The sequence below is a fragment of the Fulmarus glacialis genome, unplaced genomic scaffold (genome assembly GCF_000690835.1).
Source record: "Fulmarus glacialis isolate BGI_N327 unplaced genomic scaffold, ASM69083v1 scaffold34962, whole genome shotgun sequence".
NCBI lineage: Eukaryota > Metazoa > Chordata > Aves > Procellariiformes > Procellariidae > Fulmarus > Fulmarus glacialis.
The window spans coordinates 20,093-37,408 of record NW_009197806.1 but is presented as its reverse complement, the minus strand read 5'-3'; the positions used below and the strand labels follow the sequence as shown (position 1 = coordinate 37,408).

General features: G+C 34.9%; 1 protein-coding gene across 1 annotated transcript; it reads left to right on the top strand.

Moving 5' to 3' along the window:
* Nucleotides 1-205: 205 nt before the first annotated feature.
* ERCC4 (excision repair cross-complementation group 4) lies at nt 206-14,545 on the top strand (the record flags this gene model as incomplete). Its single annotated transcript, XM_009572683.1, is given in 11 exon segments — nt 206-386; nt 3,761-3,905; nt 3,907-3,954; nt 5,328-5,535; nt 6,628-6,808; nt 7,153-7,281; nt 7,880-7,990; nt 9,160-9,751; nt 11,778-11,870; nt 12,589-12,701; nt 13,812-14,545. Coding segments are annotated over 11 exon segments (2,535 nt in total), but the record flags the coding sequence as incomplete, so codon positions are not given.
* Nucleotides 14,546-17,316: the final 2,771 nt, after the last annotated feature.

The window sequence follows — 17,316 nt, the reverse complement described above, 5'->3', positions numbered from 1 at the left end:
ACCTGGATGAGTTTGAAATTGAACAAAGTATACCTGAGGAGAAAAAAATCATGATAATTCTGACTTCCTTAGGTAGTATGTTATACTATCGTGCTTTTAATTTGTTTTGGACAGCTCCTCAAAAGTATGTATAATTAAGGGTTTTTTGCATCCATTTAATCAGTTACCACAATGATGTCTTACATTTTTATTGTATTTGGTTTAGGAGTATTTTATTGATCAGCTGAGGTCAGATGGAGTTGTTCATCTTCCTCGGCGTGTTACCAATGAAATTACAAATAATACTCGATACGAATTTTACACACAAGGAGGAGTCATCTTTGCAACAAGTCGAATCCTTGTGGTAGATTTCCTTACTGACAGAATTCCTGCAAACCTCGTTACCGGTAAGAGTTTAATGAAATAAAGGTAAGACTGTTCTGTCTGAAAATACATAAAGCTTAATTCTGTATGAAGATTTCTGCTAACTGGTACTGAGAATTCCTTTTTTTTTCCACAAAGACGGAGATAAAAGGAGCAAATAGTTCTTTCTTTTTTTTTTTAATGGTTTTCTTTGCTCCAAACTTGTTTGCCTTTTTTAATCATACAATTTGAAAACATCCACATTATTTTTAGATACTGGATCATGCATTTGTATGGCTTTCTGATATCAATAAGTGGCTGGAAAACAAATCAGCAGTTAAACTATGCCATTGACATAAGAAACGTAAAATTCAGACTGGCTTTCCAAGAAGAATAATTGATTGCACTTGGTGAAATAGTATCCTATGGTCTATAGGACACTGGCCTATGATTAAATGGCCTATGATTAAAACCGATTTTAGATGTCATGTTTTATCAACCACGCACACTACCTACTTTTTGCATTAAAAAATTACTCCTGATGACTCTTCCCATCAAAAAATAGCAATACTTTACTAATCTTTGTCTTGTCACACCATGGACACTATCTAAACAGCAATATTACGAAGTAATGCTGTTACTATCATTGTAAAGATTTTGGGAATAGCTTGTGACCTTTTTTGTTGTTATACAGAAGTTATACTTGAAAGATGTTACAGTTACCTTTTCCTCTCGTGTTCTGTTCCCCTTCTCCCCCAACCACAGTTGTTTTTATGTTCTTGTATAGGCTGGAAACCCTGTTACAGCCTGGAGAGCTAGTAAAATAGATATCTAAGAGCCAGGAATATAAGAATATTTTAGTGTTATCTAAATGTTAACATCTGAATGACTAAACATAACTGAATACTGAATGCTTAGAAGAATTTAAGTTTCTGCTTCAAAAGCTGTATTCCCTTCCTTCTAGTCAATGTATGACAAGCTCTAATCTGTAAAATATTTTGAACAGTTTTATGCTAGAGCCAAAGGACGCCAAATTTGTCAATTCTGATATTTCTAGGTTAAAAAAGTGAACACATTTTCTGGGCAACCTACTTTAATTTCTCTTCTTCCCCTTGACTCCTTCCTCTCTACCTTTCTGCCCTACCAAAGAACTAAAAAAAAAAAAAAAAGAAAGAAAACACACCTTTGGACTTTGATAGTATGAAAAGAAGAAATAACTAAAGATTTAAAGAATAGTACTGTCCTGTAAATGACACAGTTGTTATAGTTTTGGATTGCCACTAGAGGTCAGTGTGACAGCAGCTTTGATAGACTTGCTGCTTCATTTAAAACTTGGGTAACACGTGGTTCTGTTGGAAACAAATATTACCTGTGTGTGAAACTGTACAACAAAAACTAATAATAGTGTTTCTTGAGGAGTTAACTAATAATAGTGTTTCTTGAGTTCTTGAGTTCTGTTGGAAACAAATATTACCTGTGTGTGAAACTGTACAACAAAAACTAATAATAGTGTTTCTTGAGGAGTTAACTAATAATAGTGTTTCTTGAGTTCTTGAGTTCTGTTGGAAACAAATATTACCTGTGTGTGAAACTGTACAACAAAAACTAATAATAGTGTTTCTTGAGGAGTTAACTAATAATAGTGTTTCTTGAGTTCTTGAGTTCTGTTGGAAACAAATATTACCTGTGTGTGAAACTGTACAACAAAAACTAATAATAGTGTTTCTTGAGGAGTTAACTAATAATAGTGTTTCTTGAGTTCTTGAGTTCTGTTGGAAACAAATATTACCTGTGTGTGAAACTGTACAACAAAAACTAATAATAGTGTTTCTTGAGGAGTTAACATAGCAAAAAAATCAGTAAAGTGTTATAAATTTATTTATAAAATCAGTGTAGAATCACATGTGAATTAACATCTGATGGACTCATACATTCAGTTAAATAAAGATAAGAAATTATCACTGCAGTAAAGAAGAATTATTCCTGGTGGTTTTGGCCAAATAGAAATGATGTACTTAATAGCATAGTAAAACTGATGAAAGTTGGCGTAGTAAACAGTGGCAAGTTGTTTCTACCAGGGCTTACACAGCAAAATGAACTCACTTGATAAGCAGAGGGATATTGACTAAAAGTAGGAAGGTGTTATGATAAACACATAGTCTTGCTGGCCTGTTACAAATTCTGTTTCTCCTGTGATATCCTTTCAGAGTCACATCTTGACAAACTGGAAGGTGTTCAGAAATGAGTACGATCATTATTATGTCCTGAAAAATTTGCTTCATAGGAGAGATGTAAGAATATCTAGAGTAATACCTTTTAGTGGATTATTCCATGACTTGATCATGAATGGCTAGCAGTTATATGGAAGTCTTTTTCTTATAGATGCTTTTTCATTTACAAAGCAAAGGCATATTAAAATCAATGGCTGGGTGCTGACTTGACTGAAGAAACTTGTTATAGAAATTAAATGCGCTGTAAGTTTGTCAGCTTATGTAGGTACAAGGTAAAACGTGTGATGTTTGATGTCCTTTGCTTCCATTTTAGAAAGGCATTTATTATTCCACTGGAAGCTGCGAACAGATGAAAGTACCACATAGGCCTCACTTCACTAGGGGGAGAGTGAGAAAATGTAATGTGCTATTTAACACAAATAAATGTGAGGAAAAAATAAGCCTTGGTTTTAGCAGGTCTTGGCTGAGTGAAGTGTAAATCCCGGAAGTATTCACCTCAAACGCTTAACGTAATTAAACTAAGTTTCACTTCTCTGTACTAAAATGTGCACAATAAATCTTTTTTTTCCTAATACACCCATAGCGATGAAGAAGATTGGTGGTGTACTCATACAGTTGGTGGTACTTTCTGTCCTCAAGTGTGAATATGAATATCAGAAGTTGGGGGGAAGCAAAATAAAGTTTTCAGAAGTTCTTTGATTATGTAAACTCTTGAACTGTTACCAATGAAACATACTTGACAAGTCTGTAATTCCAGAACTTCCTTAACAAAATAATTCAAATATCACAATCTTGAACATATCAAACTTGCTTTGTTGTAATAGTGTGTTATGTCTTGCATTCGCTTTTACTCCTTTTAAAAGGCTCAAGTTCAAGTTTTGCCTTAGCAGTAAAGAATTTTCGAAGCTAATAAGTCCTGCCACTCAAGCACAAGCTTTTTTTTTTGCTAAAGATGCATCATTAACCCAGTTCTGTTATTTGGGGATTCCATGGTACGGAAACTGAGGAATTGCTTGGTTTGAACCCCATAAAGTTTGTTTAACCATCACTTTAGAAGATTTAATTTCCTATTGTACTTTATTTAAGAAAAAAACATGAAAAGAATAAGACAGTTTTGAGGAAAAATCTGTACAAAATTGGACCTTTTTTTATTTTTTTGTAACTTGAAAGCCTTTTTTTTTTGCCAGGCATTTTGGTATACAAAGCGCACAGAATCATTGAGTCCTGTCAGGAAGCATTTATCTTGCGACTTTATCGCCAGAAGAACAAGCAAGGCTTCATTAAAGCTTTTACAGATAATGCTGTTGCATTTAACACTGGCTTTTGCCACGTTTTTAGTGATGAGAAATCTTTTTGTCAGGAAACTTTATCTGTGGCCAAGGTAAGGCACCTCTTTTCTTCATTGGAGAGTTAAACTTAAAAAAAAGGTGAAGGATGTTACAATGGGTTCCTAAGAAAATGAGCTGTATGCAGTCACACTGCTAATCTGTGTTCCCTCTTGTGTTCCCAAACAAATTTCATTCAATTTTTGACAGAAGAAGTGGTCTTAAAGATGCTAATTTTCTGTAAGTATTTTTGAAAATAGACCCAAATTAAATCTATAAGGGGCTGAACTTTATGGTATAGGTGTCCTTTTAGCCAATAGAAATCACAGCAGAAAGTGACATTCTTAAAAGCTTAAGAAAAACTTCACTTATTAAACAGATTATTTAAGCCATGAAGTAACAGGAATACAGTCTCTCAGTTCTGCCATTCGTGGAGGTGTTTCCAACTGTGATGAAATTCCATGGATCTCTTTCTACATGTCAGATTTTTTTTTAACCTCCTTATACATGTATGTTTTGTATGAAGAATGTTTCTTGATGACTGATAGAAACCAAATTGCCAAGTTTGTGACATGCATGAAGTCTTTCCGGAGCAGAGCCACAAATGGAACTGGGCACTTTAGCTGATTACCCATTCAATGATCTTGCCTTGGGCAGGAGGTCTGCCCATTTGTGCCTTTAGTCCAGTCTAGAATGTGTTTCACTCCATCTTAACGTACTGTTACTCTGCATTGTAAACTCTTTAACAGTCTTTCTTTCAGTATCACAAAGAAATAGGAATGGACATAACTAGGATAGGAAAAGTTGAATAAAAGCTCTCTGAATTTTCTTCCTTGGCTTCTGAACCATGAAAAGACCTGGGGGTGCAGCATGCAGTAAGGGAAATGCCTGTTGAGTTTCAGGGGTCAGCAGACTGTAGCATTCTCTGAGCTTCGTTCTGTTAGTAAAAATCAGCTAGCATCTATATACCTGTACAGCCGGATCGGCTACAGGGGCAGCGTTCTAACAAGGACCTGCTGCTTATAATCAGAAGCTAGGAATGTCACAGAATCTGCTAGTGGATCCGTGTGATTCCAAAGGATTTATGAACACATTCCAGTTTCTTTCTTATGAGATTTTTTTTGTTTTTACTTTAATATTTGTTATATGTAACAATGATGTAGAATCTAGTGCAGAAATTTTCCGTGGATCATTCACCAGCACTATAGGCTCACGTGACTAGAATGACTACAGTCATAATTGTGGAACAGATGGTTTTCTGAGGCTGTTCATAAGATTGCAGTCTTCACATCTGTAGAAACTGATTTTTTGCAATTAACTTACTTGTTTACGTTTAAAACAATTGTAATTGTAGTTTATACAAACTTTTGAATAATTGTAGGTCAAGCAAACCATCTGTGTAAATCTTAATAAGCTGTTTTCCTCTTAGATTTCATATAGCAGTGAACTCATTTTTAGAGAAGCATAAACCTGAAGTGGTGGAAATACATGTGTCAATGACCCCTGCTATGCTTGCTATCCAGACTTCAATCCTGGACATTTTGAACGCATGTCTGAGAGAACTCAAACGTTATAATCCAGCTCTTGAAGTAGAAGATCTATCTTTAGAAAATGCTATTGGTAAATCTTTTGACAAGGTAACCATTTTGATTATTTTGCTGTGTCTAACTAAAGGGATGTAGATCTTCAAATTGTTTGCCATGCAAACAGAAATACTACTTGTAAAATAAATAATCACCAGCAACTGAGTATTCTTCCATGACATGTTTATTATTGGTACGGAGAGAAACTGTGTTAATCTGTAATGGTGATGTTATAGTTGCCAGTAGGGTTTTTGGTATATTGGTATTATTGTTCTTCCTTCATTTCCAAAGTCCCTACAGTAAGAACATCCCGATTCATGGTTGGTTGTTTATTATTATTACTATTATAAAGATGGCTGCAATTTCAGCTAAAATACTTCAGAGATAAGTATGCAGTTATTGCCCTTCCACCTTTTTTCCTCTTGAGTTTCCTGCTTGTATTTTTTATTTTCTCTATTAGGAGAAACACTATATAATACATAACATGCACATGCATGCGTTGTTGTATCTTTTAATCATTATATTTGTCATTAATTGTGTGTGCATTGTTATTTTTGGCAGATCTGCAATGCTTGGCATACATACGCTTTCTGTAGGGTAAAATCATAAACTTCAACCATCATAGTGAAACACAGTTATTTGTTACCTGTGATTTAATCTTGATGTGAGGCCTTCTGTACTTTAAATATTTGGAGGGTTTTTTTCTTATGCTCTGTGAGTTGCATATTTGCATGGTACTCATCTTAGTTTGAAAATGAAATGACATTATAATGTTTTTTACTTTACCTAAGTAAAGGATACTAGATACTAAAGGCACAGGCCAGTACCACTAAAATAAGGGTTGTGGGTTTTTTATTTTACCCATATTTTATTATTATATGGAAAGGAAAATACGTCCTGAAAGCATTAAATGATACACATCTGCTAATTGCTGAAATGTTTTACATAAAGGCATCTATATTATGTTAACTTTGCAAAAAATTATTACTTATCAAAACAAATACCTCACCATCACATCTTCAGTTGGGTATGTTTAATAACTTTGGGAAACTAGTGGCATCGTCTGTAAAGGAAAAGAAGTGCATTCTTATCTTGATTAGTATACTACATATTTGACATCCTGAACTTTCCAATTTATATTTCTAGACAATACGTCACTATTTAGATCCTCTCTGGCATCAGCTTGGAGCTAAGACAAAATCTTTGGTCCAGGATTTGAAGATACTACGTACTTTGCTACTATATCTAACTCAGTATGATTGTGTCACTTTCCTTAATCTTCTGGAGTCACTGAAAGCAAGTGAAAAAGCTTTTGGTGAGAATTCAGGTAAACACTGAATAACCATACAAGTTAATGCATGAAACAGTGAAATGTTGATATTTTTAATTAACACTCCCAAACATATGAAGGTATCTAACTAGGTTTTATATAACCAGCCATAAGGACGTAGGTTTTTATTGACAGATAATGCTTTCATCTTCCCACTTAACTGCTGTTACTTAACAGCGTGAGATTTGCATCACATTTGTGTCTTTTATTAAGCTAGTAATTACCTAGCAAGCAGGTAGTACAGGTATTCCAGATAAGAAATGTGGGGCTTTTACTGGAGATGGTTAAAACACATACACATTGCAAATCTCAAACTACTGCTGCTTTCTTTTCCTCTTTAGGTTGGCTGTTTCTTGACTCCAGTACTTCAATGTTTGTAAATGCTCGAGCTAGAGTGTATCGCATTGCAGATGAGAAACTGAATCAGAAAGGCAAAGTCTCTGGAAAAACTGATGTAAAGAAGGAGAATGGTACTGATCATTCCTAATTTTAAGTTTGAGAGTGTCACACGATTTCAAACGCTCTGCATATTATTACTTGTGTTATGGTTCTCTACATGATCTTACAAAGCTCAAGATCTCAATCTGTTAGCTGGAATAAGTTGAGACGTAATCTTAGTTCAAAAAGCATATAATAAACAACATAAAACAGCATCACGAAGAAGTAAGGGGTTCTTCTAAGCTTGCTCAGCTGATCATTGGGAGAGCTTTTATGGAATTGTTCTTGAATTACATTGGTGTTTAGCTTGATCATTTTTATTTTATGTGAATGGGTAGGAGGCTGCTGTTGCTTTTATTGAAAAAAATATATATTCAGGAGTTCCAGAATTGAAGGAGGAGTGAATATTTTAACTTTTTGCTTCAGTAAAGCACTTATCCCCTATCCCCATTTTTAAATGTTTCTGTAAGACTGCTCTCCAACCCATCAGCATAACAAGTTGCATATGTAGGCTGTTGAATATCATATTTGCCAACAACCATCATGCTATTGACATCTAACCACTAATTTAAAGCTCTGAAGGATATTTTGGCTGTAAGAGCTGCTCTGTTCAATCTTACTTTGTTTCAGAACTGAAAAGGGAATTGGTTCTAGAAAGTAACCCAAAATGTGAAGCTTTGAGAGAAGTACTCAAAGAGATTGAAAATGAGAATAAGAACAGTGAAGACCTTGGTGGTCCAGGTGAGAGAATACTAAATGATGTACATTTTCACAGTACAGATACTTTTCACTGCTACTTGACTTTTGAGAGAAGGAGCCTAAGTCTTTCCTGTAGTTTTATTAAAGAGCTAGTTTGCAATTTAATAATTTGTGGACTTAAGACAAGGAGTTTATGTACATAAGTACAGAGACATATGTACCTAAACTATGTAAAACTAAATAGTTTTACATAAACTCCTATTTAATTCTTGCTCTAAAAGAGATATGCTGTTCGTTACTGTGCAACACTGTTTGGGAAAGAACCTGTATTCTTTAAAAAAAAAAAAATTAACTTACATTTCAATATTGTACTGATACCTTAGTCTCAAAACTAATAATGTGGAAATTTATAATAATCAAGGTACCATTCACTCATTTCTCAAGTTCAGGTTCAAAAAAAATAGGGGTTCTGTCTTATGCCCTTTCCTTCTTACACATTCTTCTCATGAAAATTTGCTTCTCCAGGAGATGCACCTAAACGCGGTAGAGAGTAGAAGGCAAGTGTGTTTCTAAATAACTGCTTTTCTGCCTTTCCTATTTTAGGGCTTTTCATCCCCTTCAATTTCACCAGGTTTTATTTTAGGAAATAGTAAGGGTAAAAAAGTGCTCTTTTCTCCCGCCCACAGTGTTCCGACTCTGGATAAGAACTGGCTCTCTCACCTAGTGTTGTAGGAGTTTATTGAGTCAGCTTGTGGAGAATTGTTATTCAAGGCCCACAAATGTCAATAATACTGTGTGAAACATGTATTTTTTAGACTCTTTAACACAGCTGACAAAGGCTGAAAATTAGAATGGTCTAAATTAAGTTCTCTCTTATTCCACGTTTAAAAAAAAAAAAAAAAAGTAGTTGTCCGAGTATGTTTCAATGCATGCTATATCTGCCTCGTTTCAGATGGTCAAAAGGAAAACCTCACTAATTTAGATAGTGTAAGAATAAGGAATGCTGAACTTTCATTAACCTTCTCTAATCTTGTTTGGTACAAAACATCATGCAATTTAGACTCCCTAAAAGTCGAGAGCAACTGTGACAACCAAATCTAAAGGGAGGCATGCTTCTAGGATCATTAAAAACAAGTTGCTCGAGAGGTCCTATAGCTGGATAAGAAGTACAGCGTAACAGATTATAAACATGATATGTTTCTTGACTGCAGGGCAAGTGCTTATTTGTGCCAGTGATGACCGAGCGTGTGCACAGCTCAGGGAATATATTATTGCTGGAGCAGAAGCTTTTTTAACAAGACTGTATAACAAAACCTTCGGAAAGGATGAGAAAGCTGGAGAAGTGTGGATTAAGGACAGAAAAGCCGACAAGTCCAAAGGAAACGCCAGACCAGACGCAGGGCCTCAAGCCAAAAAAGCCAAAGTCACGACTTCTTCAAAACAAAATAAACACAAGAAGCAGCAAGACCGGACTATAATCCAAATGATGGGGAAAACTGAGGAGGAAAAGAGAGAGGAGTTAGAGGTGGAAGATAACAAAGAATTAAGCAGTAGCCAAGAAACCAGTATTGAAGAGACCATTCCTGAAGATTTCCGTATGAACTTACCCTCAGACTGTTACTATGGTATTTTCAAGAACCCACTCACAATTATTCATCCATTGCAGGGTTGCAGTGATCCCTATGCGCTCACTCGGGTACTGCATGAAGTAGAACCAAGATATGTTGTATTGTATGATGCAGAACTAACTTTTGTTCGGCAGCTGGAAATCTACAAGGCAAGCAGGCCTGGGAAGCCTTTGAGGCAAGTTGACTTGGTCAGTCTAATTTTAGTCTTAAAAGAAAAAATAAAAGTGCACTTTCAGCAGTCAAGGCAGAACATGCATCTAGCGATTTTCTTTAGCTACCTTTTAATTCCTGTTTAGCCCTTTTCTTAATTTTAAACAAAAGCATAATGTCTGATTTAACCAAAAGCTAATTTTTACTTCCCAGCAGGTAATTTAGTCCCCTCATAGGAACATACCTGTTTAGGGAAAAAAAAAAAAAAAAAAAGTCATTGCATCTTCTACAAGACCTCTGCTTAGATGATCTTAGTGGCAATAGATCCATTTTGAGGTGCTGTAGTCTCATTTTAAACCATCTCTAGGTATGATTTTTACACAATAAGTTTCATTTTGGATTTAATTAATTTTCACATTTCCTGATGTCTGCTCATGGTGAAAACCAATAATTCAGAAACTGTAAGAGAAAAACAAGTGAAGGAAAATGCAGTAAAGAAAATGAGAAGTATTTGCAGTTATACTCGGTTCTGGTGTTAGCTGACAGAAAGATTTCTGCATTGTGTGTATATATATATATATTTGATACACTTGTAAATTGCAGAACTCATTTTTATGAATGGATGTTACAGACTAATTAAAAAGATAGAAAATTTTAAATTTAATATACTATGAGGTTTTGCATTATCTTTCATTTATATGGCTGCCTGATATAGCACTTCTTGAATGTATAAACTGTAGTTATACCTGTACTTCTCTGAAAATAACTTACGGCAGTTTCTTAAGTCTTAGAATAAACACACTTTACTTGCTACAGTTGAAATACAATTTATTGGCATACAAAATTGGTACCGTTTGAATTACAATGCTTTATACTTTAATCACCTCATGAAAATTATTTGCATAAATTTAACAGAGCAGTTGTACTTTTCTAGTCAAAGATTTATATATATGCACTGTAACTGAAAGTGGAAATCCGTTTGGCAGTATTTAGTGTGTCTGTACCTGATATCCAGGTAAGGACTCTGTAGTGCAGATATAAATGACAGAACTCACAAAATATATTGCATGAGGATAATTATGGGATTATTTGTACAATTTATTTTTAATTGCCTAATTGGCATGTGTTGTATCTGCCTCCACCATCACGTTCCCACACTTCAGAGCAGGAAAATCAGATGCAGTCATGCAAGTAGGGGTTAGGAGATGCACCATATGAAAAAAGTAATAGGAATAAAATCCTATCAGTCTGTCAAAATGTACCTCAATTAAAATATATTGGAAAAAAATGACTGTGCTGAAAAACTATAGGCAATTAATTCCTTAAGGTAATTATTAATTCTTACATGTTCCATAAAAATCCCTGTTTGCGGAATAAAACTAAATTTGTCAGTGTGTTCATCCTTGTGAGATAAATGACACCTTGTTCTTTGTAGAACCTACGATTTCCTTGTACAGATACATCATTTTAAATTTTAGATGGTGTCTTTTCCTAACCCAGGATGATTGCAGATTTTCTAGTTTGTTGTATATATTCTACTGGGAAGATTTTAAAAATAGTAAGAAAGTAACTTCTCCGTTATACTTGCTTTGTGTCTTTACTGAATGGCTGACTGAAATCTGAATCCAGTCTGGTTGAATCCCAGAATTCCAGTAAGCATATCTGCCACTGGGAAAAGAGGGAACACTGGATATAAGAATTTTTGTTGCTGATTTTGGAATATCTTTACAGAAGATATCTTTACAGAAAAATATAGTGTTTTTTCACTTGCCTTTTTTAAGGCAAATACTAACTTGTCGGGCACGTACTGCTACTAATCTTAAATATTGGTTGTGGGTGTTTTTAACTGAATATGAAGTTTTGTGATCTCTTTTTTTTTTTCTCTGCTTTCCCTTCCGCTTTCCCTTCCGCTTTCCCTTCTGCTTTCCCTTCCGCTTCCCCTTCCGCTTTCCCTTCCGCTTTCCCTTCCGCTTTCCCTTCCGCTTTCCCTTCCGCTTTCCCTTCCGCTTTCCCTTCCGCTTTCCCTTCCGCTTTCCCCTCCAAACCTACAGGGTTTATTTCCTCATATATGGGGGCTCAACAGAAGAACAGCGCTATCTCACAGCTCTGAGAAAAGAGAAGGAGGCCTTCGAAAAACTCATTCGGTAACAAAATTAGTTTACTACTTTCATTATTAATGTTTCATGTGATTCCCTTATATGCTTACATTTTAAATGAGTGAAGTTCTTAACAGTGTGAAGGCTTTAAATAAACTTTTAATTCAATTGCTTTTCAGATGTTAAGAGGATTTTCCCACTGAGAATCAACGAGTTGAAACCTTCCTTTTCAAAGCACCTTATATTTTATTTATTAATTTTAGTTTTTTTAATACTAAATTTCAAAGGCTAAATGGCACCACTTGTATTTCTCCCAAATTGTCTGTGAATTTCACTTCTGTAAATGTGTTTTTGTCTGCAGGTACCATTTCTTGTAAGGTATTTCTAAGGCTTTTATGACTTAAGTCGTTTTGGGGAACACCACAATTGTTTTCTTAGACTCTATAAGACAGTATTTTTACTGACAGTGTCTTGTCTCCAGGTTATACTGCTATTACTAGTTATTATCATTAGTTCCTTTGTTTCATATGCCCTGAGAAGTTCTAAAAATAAAAAAATCAGATGTTAAAAAGTGCTAATTGAAAATAAATATACAGCATCTAGCCCAACAATCTAGAAAACCTAGTCAATTGCATATCTGATGAGGTTTGCAATTAGTATTAAACTATATATAATTTTAATCTGACTGAAGGGTATTAAAGTATTTTGATCTATTTTTTCTCACATAATTGCAGTTTTTGGTGTTTCTTTCTTTGTGGTTTCTTAGAGAGAAGGCCAGCATGGTTATTCCTGAAGAAAGAGAAGGAAGAGATGAAACAAACTTAGACCTAATAAGAAATGCTAAACCTGCCTCTGTTTCTACTGACACACGCAAAGCAGGTGAGCAGTTCCTGAAGTTGGGCTTGCGGTTCTAAGCTTTGAAAAAGACCTGTAACTATTGTGTTTAAATCCAGTCCAAAGCGTCTGGGTCATAGACATGTTGCACATTGGCTCTGCAGTCCTGATGGTAAAGGATTATCTCCCTTATTCCATCTACCTCTGTCTGTGCAATGACAATGAATTATGTTGTTCTTTGAAAAGAAAATATAGATTAATGAAGTATTTTACCATTAAGACAGATACCATTTGGATTCTTTCTGAGCAGCTTGTTGGTTATGAGACTGTCTAGCATTGCTTGTAGTGAGGCGGAGAGAAATTAAAACATCAAAACTGAAGTCTACAGATAGTCAAAGGCAGTGTTGTCCTTGAGCTAGTAAATGTTGGGGACTTCTTTTGATCTTGGCAAAAGAGATTGCCTGGGTAAACAACTGCAGATTGTGGGTTTTGTCTACTTTCTTGCAATAAAGCATCTTTTTTCTTTTGTTGTGGTTTGTTCTAACGACGTTTTTGTTCTATTTTGACATGTATACTCCATCTTGACAGCTCTGCCCCCATTTTTCTTTGCTGTCATTTTTGTAATCCTGCTCTCCTTTACCATACGCTGTCTAATCTTTGCTGTTATGTCTTTTGTGGCCTTGATGCTGCAGTCTTTTCATATGTCCTTCTACAGATCTATAAGAGGCTAAAATATAAATCCTACAATAAAACGCCGTATTTCAGTGGGAAACAGATGGAAATAAAAAGGACCAGCTTCATTATCTTGTTTTGTGGGCAACTTTTAAAGATTTTTCTGACGCATTTAAATAATTTTCATCTACAGTTTAACGTATTTCATTGTCACATATACAAAGCTTACAGCAGGTAGCGTGATAGTTCTATTAAACTGCAGAGCATACTCCATAAACTACAGCCTATAACTTGGCAACTGATTTTTGTCTACAACAGTGAAAAATTAAATAAAGTCTGGATTTACTATACTGCTGAATTTGTGAAGATTTGCGAAATATGAAGTCCATCCATTACAGAAGCATTGGCAGCACAGAGGAAAACTATATAACCAGAGTCAGAGGTCATAAGTATTAGGTTAACTGTATTTGTTTTGCTCTTTAGGTGGACAGGAACAGAAGAGTGTTCAGCAAACTGTAATAGTGGATATGCGGGAATTTCGTAGTGAGCTTCCGTCACTGATTCATCGTCGTGGCATTGACATTGAGCCTGTTACTTTGGAAGTTGGAGATTATATTTTAACTCCTGATATCTGTGTAGAGCGGAAAAGTATCAGTGATCTGATTGGTTCCTTAAATAATGGAAGATTGTATACACAATGCATTTCTATGTCCCGTTACTATAAGCGACCAATTCTCCTGATTGAATTTGATCCTAACAAATCTTTCTCCTTGATTCCACGAGGCTCTCTACATCAGGAAATTTCCAGTAATGATGTTACTTCTAAACTAACCCTTCTTACACTCCATTTCCCAAAGTTACGTATCCTGTGGTGTCCCTCTCCCCATGCTACTGCTGAACTGTTTGAAGAGTTAAAACAAAACCATCCCCAACCTGACGCAGAAACAGCAATGGCTGTCACAGCAGATTCTGAAATTCTTCCTGAGTCAGACAAGTATAACCCCGGTCCTCAGGACTTTCTATTAAAAATGCCAGGTATTAATGCAAAAAACTGCCGTGCCTTAATGAACCACGTTAAAAGCATTGCAGAGCTAGTGACACTGTCAAAGGATGAACTCTCCAAAATTTTGGGTAACGCTGCCAATGCCACACAACTCTTTGACTTTGTTCACCTGACTTACGGAGAGGCAATATCTAAAGGAAAAAGCAAAAGATGACTAATGAGATTGTTCAACATAGGGCATAGATAAGCTTTTCTTGCACAGTACTTTGGCAAAGTACTCATGAAACATGAAATATTTTAATAAATGCCCTCTAAGATAATGAGCTGTTTATTGCTAATGCTGTTCCATCAGTTTTAACATTTGAGTTAATTATTACTGAAGGCAAGTTTCAAGAAGAATAAAAAATGTTTTTGATAGAGAAATGCAAATGATTTTTATTCTTTATACAGCACTTTAACCAATTCTGTATCACTGAATGAACTAAATTAAGTTCTTCACCAAGTCCATGAGAGTTAAGTGCTAAGACTAATTGATAAAGGTGTTTTCTTTTGAAAGTTATGATGTCTTGTTAAAGCTAAAAATGTACTGTGTTTTGATTAATATGTGTGACCTGCTGCATGATAGAGCACTTTGCTTTTGCCATTTTTATTAACGTCTTACTGTCTGGAAAATGCCAATTTTCCATTGACAGTGATGGAGCTATTTGAAACACATCATGGTCTTTTGTAAGGAGTTCGTTTAGGAGAACATACTTGGACTCAATCACGAATTTTAGAATACCATAATAAGCCTTTGTCACAGTAAACTGTAATTGTATGGTATGTTCTACATTATATTTGCTTACTTTACTATAAGTTATACTTTCTTTTTTGACATTCCAAAGTCAGTACAGCTGTGTCTTGCTAGATTTTTGCAAAGTGCATACCTTTGGTCTAGACTGGATAGAGATTGTGGTGGCACAATACAATTTAATTCTCAGCGTGCCTTACTTATACTTTTAAGATGCTTTATTTTTTTAATCAGTTTTGATAGCTTTTTCACCTCATTCAGTTGAAAGTGAAAGGTATACCATTGGGACTATTCTTTTATACCAAAGCATATTTCCTCTCATAAAATGCAATAGTTTTCTGAGTAAGGTTTTCCAAAAGTGTTGACAATTCTTCCAATATTGTCTTCTTTCTGTGTCCTATTGCACTTGCATTTTAATGTCTTAAATAGACCATCTGTCAATAAATTCAGTAAAGCTATTGTCACCTGGAAGATAAAACTTTTAGCATTTTGTATAGCATAAAACTGGGAAAAGTTACTCTTCTTTTGATAGTTTGTGAATGAGTGTATTATTAAAAACATATATTCTGCACTGAACTTTGATAAGACAACTATGTAACAAACTGCCATTGCAAAAAGGGCATTACATACATGTGTCATTACATACTAATGTATTTACATTAGCTGTTTACAAAATCTTTATCTATAATGACTTGCACATATGTATTTATACGATTCTAGTGCTAACAACAGATCAATATAATCTCCATCATTAAAGGGGAAAGTATTGATTTTCTGTATTCAGGTTCAGTAAAAACTGTACTGTGCACTTTCAGGTTTAATGTTTGCTGTGCATTTTAAGTGTGAATTATGAATTTGTTAACTTAAAGTCTAGGACTGAACTGTGACAGACTTCCAAAGTGAACGTTTTTCTGCAGATGCAAATTTCAGTATTAAATACAATCCATAACAAGATTAAAATTCATAAATTATCTTGTTTCTCATTTGGCTGTATTGATATCAGCACATTTTTATTTTTAGCGTGTGGTTTATAATCCAGATCTTAGGGTTTCTATTGCCCTATATTCTAATTTATTTCATTTAATATAAAAGAAGTCTTTCCATGAGACTTCTGCTTATTCAAAGCAATAAGCTCAGAAATGTTCAGGGTTGAGAATGCCTGTAAACTGGTGCTAAGAGAACCGAAAATAAGAGTAAGAACATAACTGTCCTGAATGCATGGCCTGTAAAGCCTGATTCAGAAAAGGAGAGCTGAACAACCTTTGAAAACATGTATTGTTTGTGCATTTGCATCATTAAGATGTTACATGAACTGTGGTTTTTTTGGTTGGGTTTTGTTTTTTTTTTTTCAGATGTAGTGCATCTCTGTTTTGTCAGTGGTTTTTTTTGCTTACATTTGTATAAGGTGAAAATGAAGGGTATTTGAAGTGGTTATAAAGTTGTAGCTTTGTGTTGTACGCTAGATCAAAGTCACATAATGCAATTAAATAATTAATATTTGCTAAATATTTAGAGTAAATTGTCTTTTGTTTATATCTGTGGAATTTTTGTAAGGTTTTTTTGGCTGCGTTTGTTGTTCAATGCAGGATTTGGCTTTTTCTTTAAAATAACCACAAGTAATGTTGTATGTTGTTATTGCTTATTTGTGATTTCGCATTTTACTGTATTAGGTTAGGTTGCAAGTTAGCAGTGTGTCCTTCTGGGGCAGTAGGTACAAACTGTGAACAAAGGTGGAAAAGGTCTTGTCTCCTGTAACCACTTAACCCTGAAATAACCAAGCCAAAGAGTCTGCCTGTATGCAGACACACAAAATGTTTGGGTAAATGATGAAAACCCTTAGGATGCATTCCCTGGCCTTATGGTGTTCTTTGTGTATCTTCTTACATTGCTTGATGTTTTAAGTTTGTGCTTTTTTATTAAAAAAAAAAAAAAAACCCTGCCTTCAATTTGGGAGTGTTTTAGATTCTTTCTCACACCCAAACCAAGACTAAATGTTTCAAGGTCACTGAATATGTGAAACCAGTGGGGTTTATAAGCTATTGGGAAGTAAGTCAGCAATTTGCATGTTTCTGCAGTTTGTCCTAGGCTTTGATTGCACAAGGTTTCTACTAGAATAACAACAAAACCGAAATGTCTTAGGAACAAATGCAGCTTATATTAGCAAATGTATTTTGCACAGGATAGATTATGTTGTA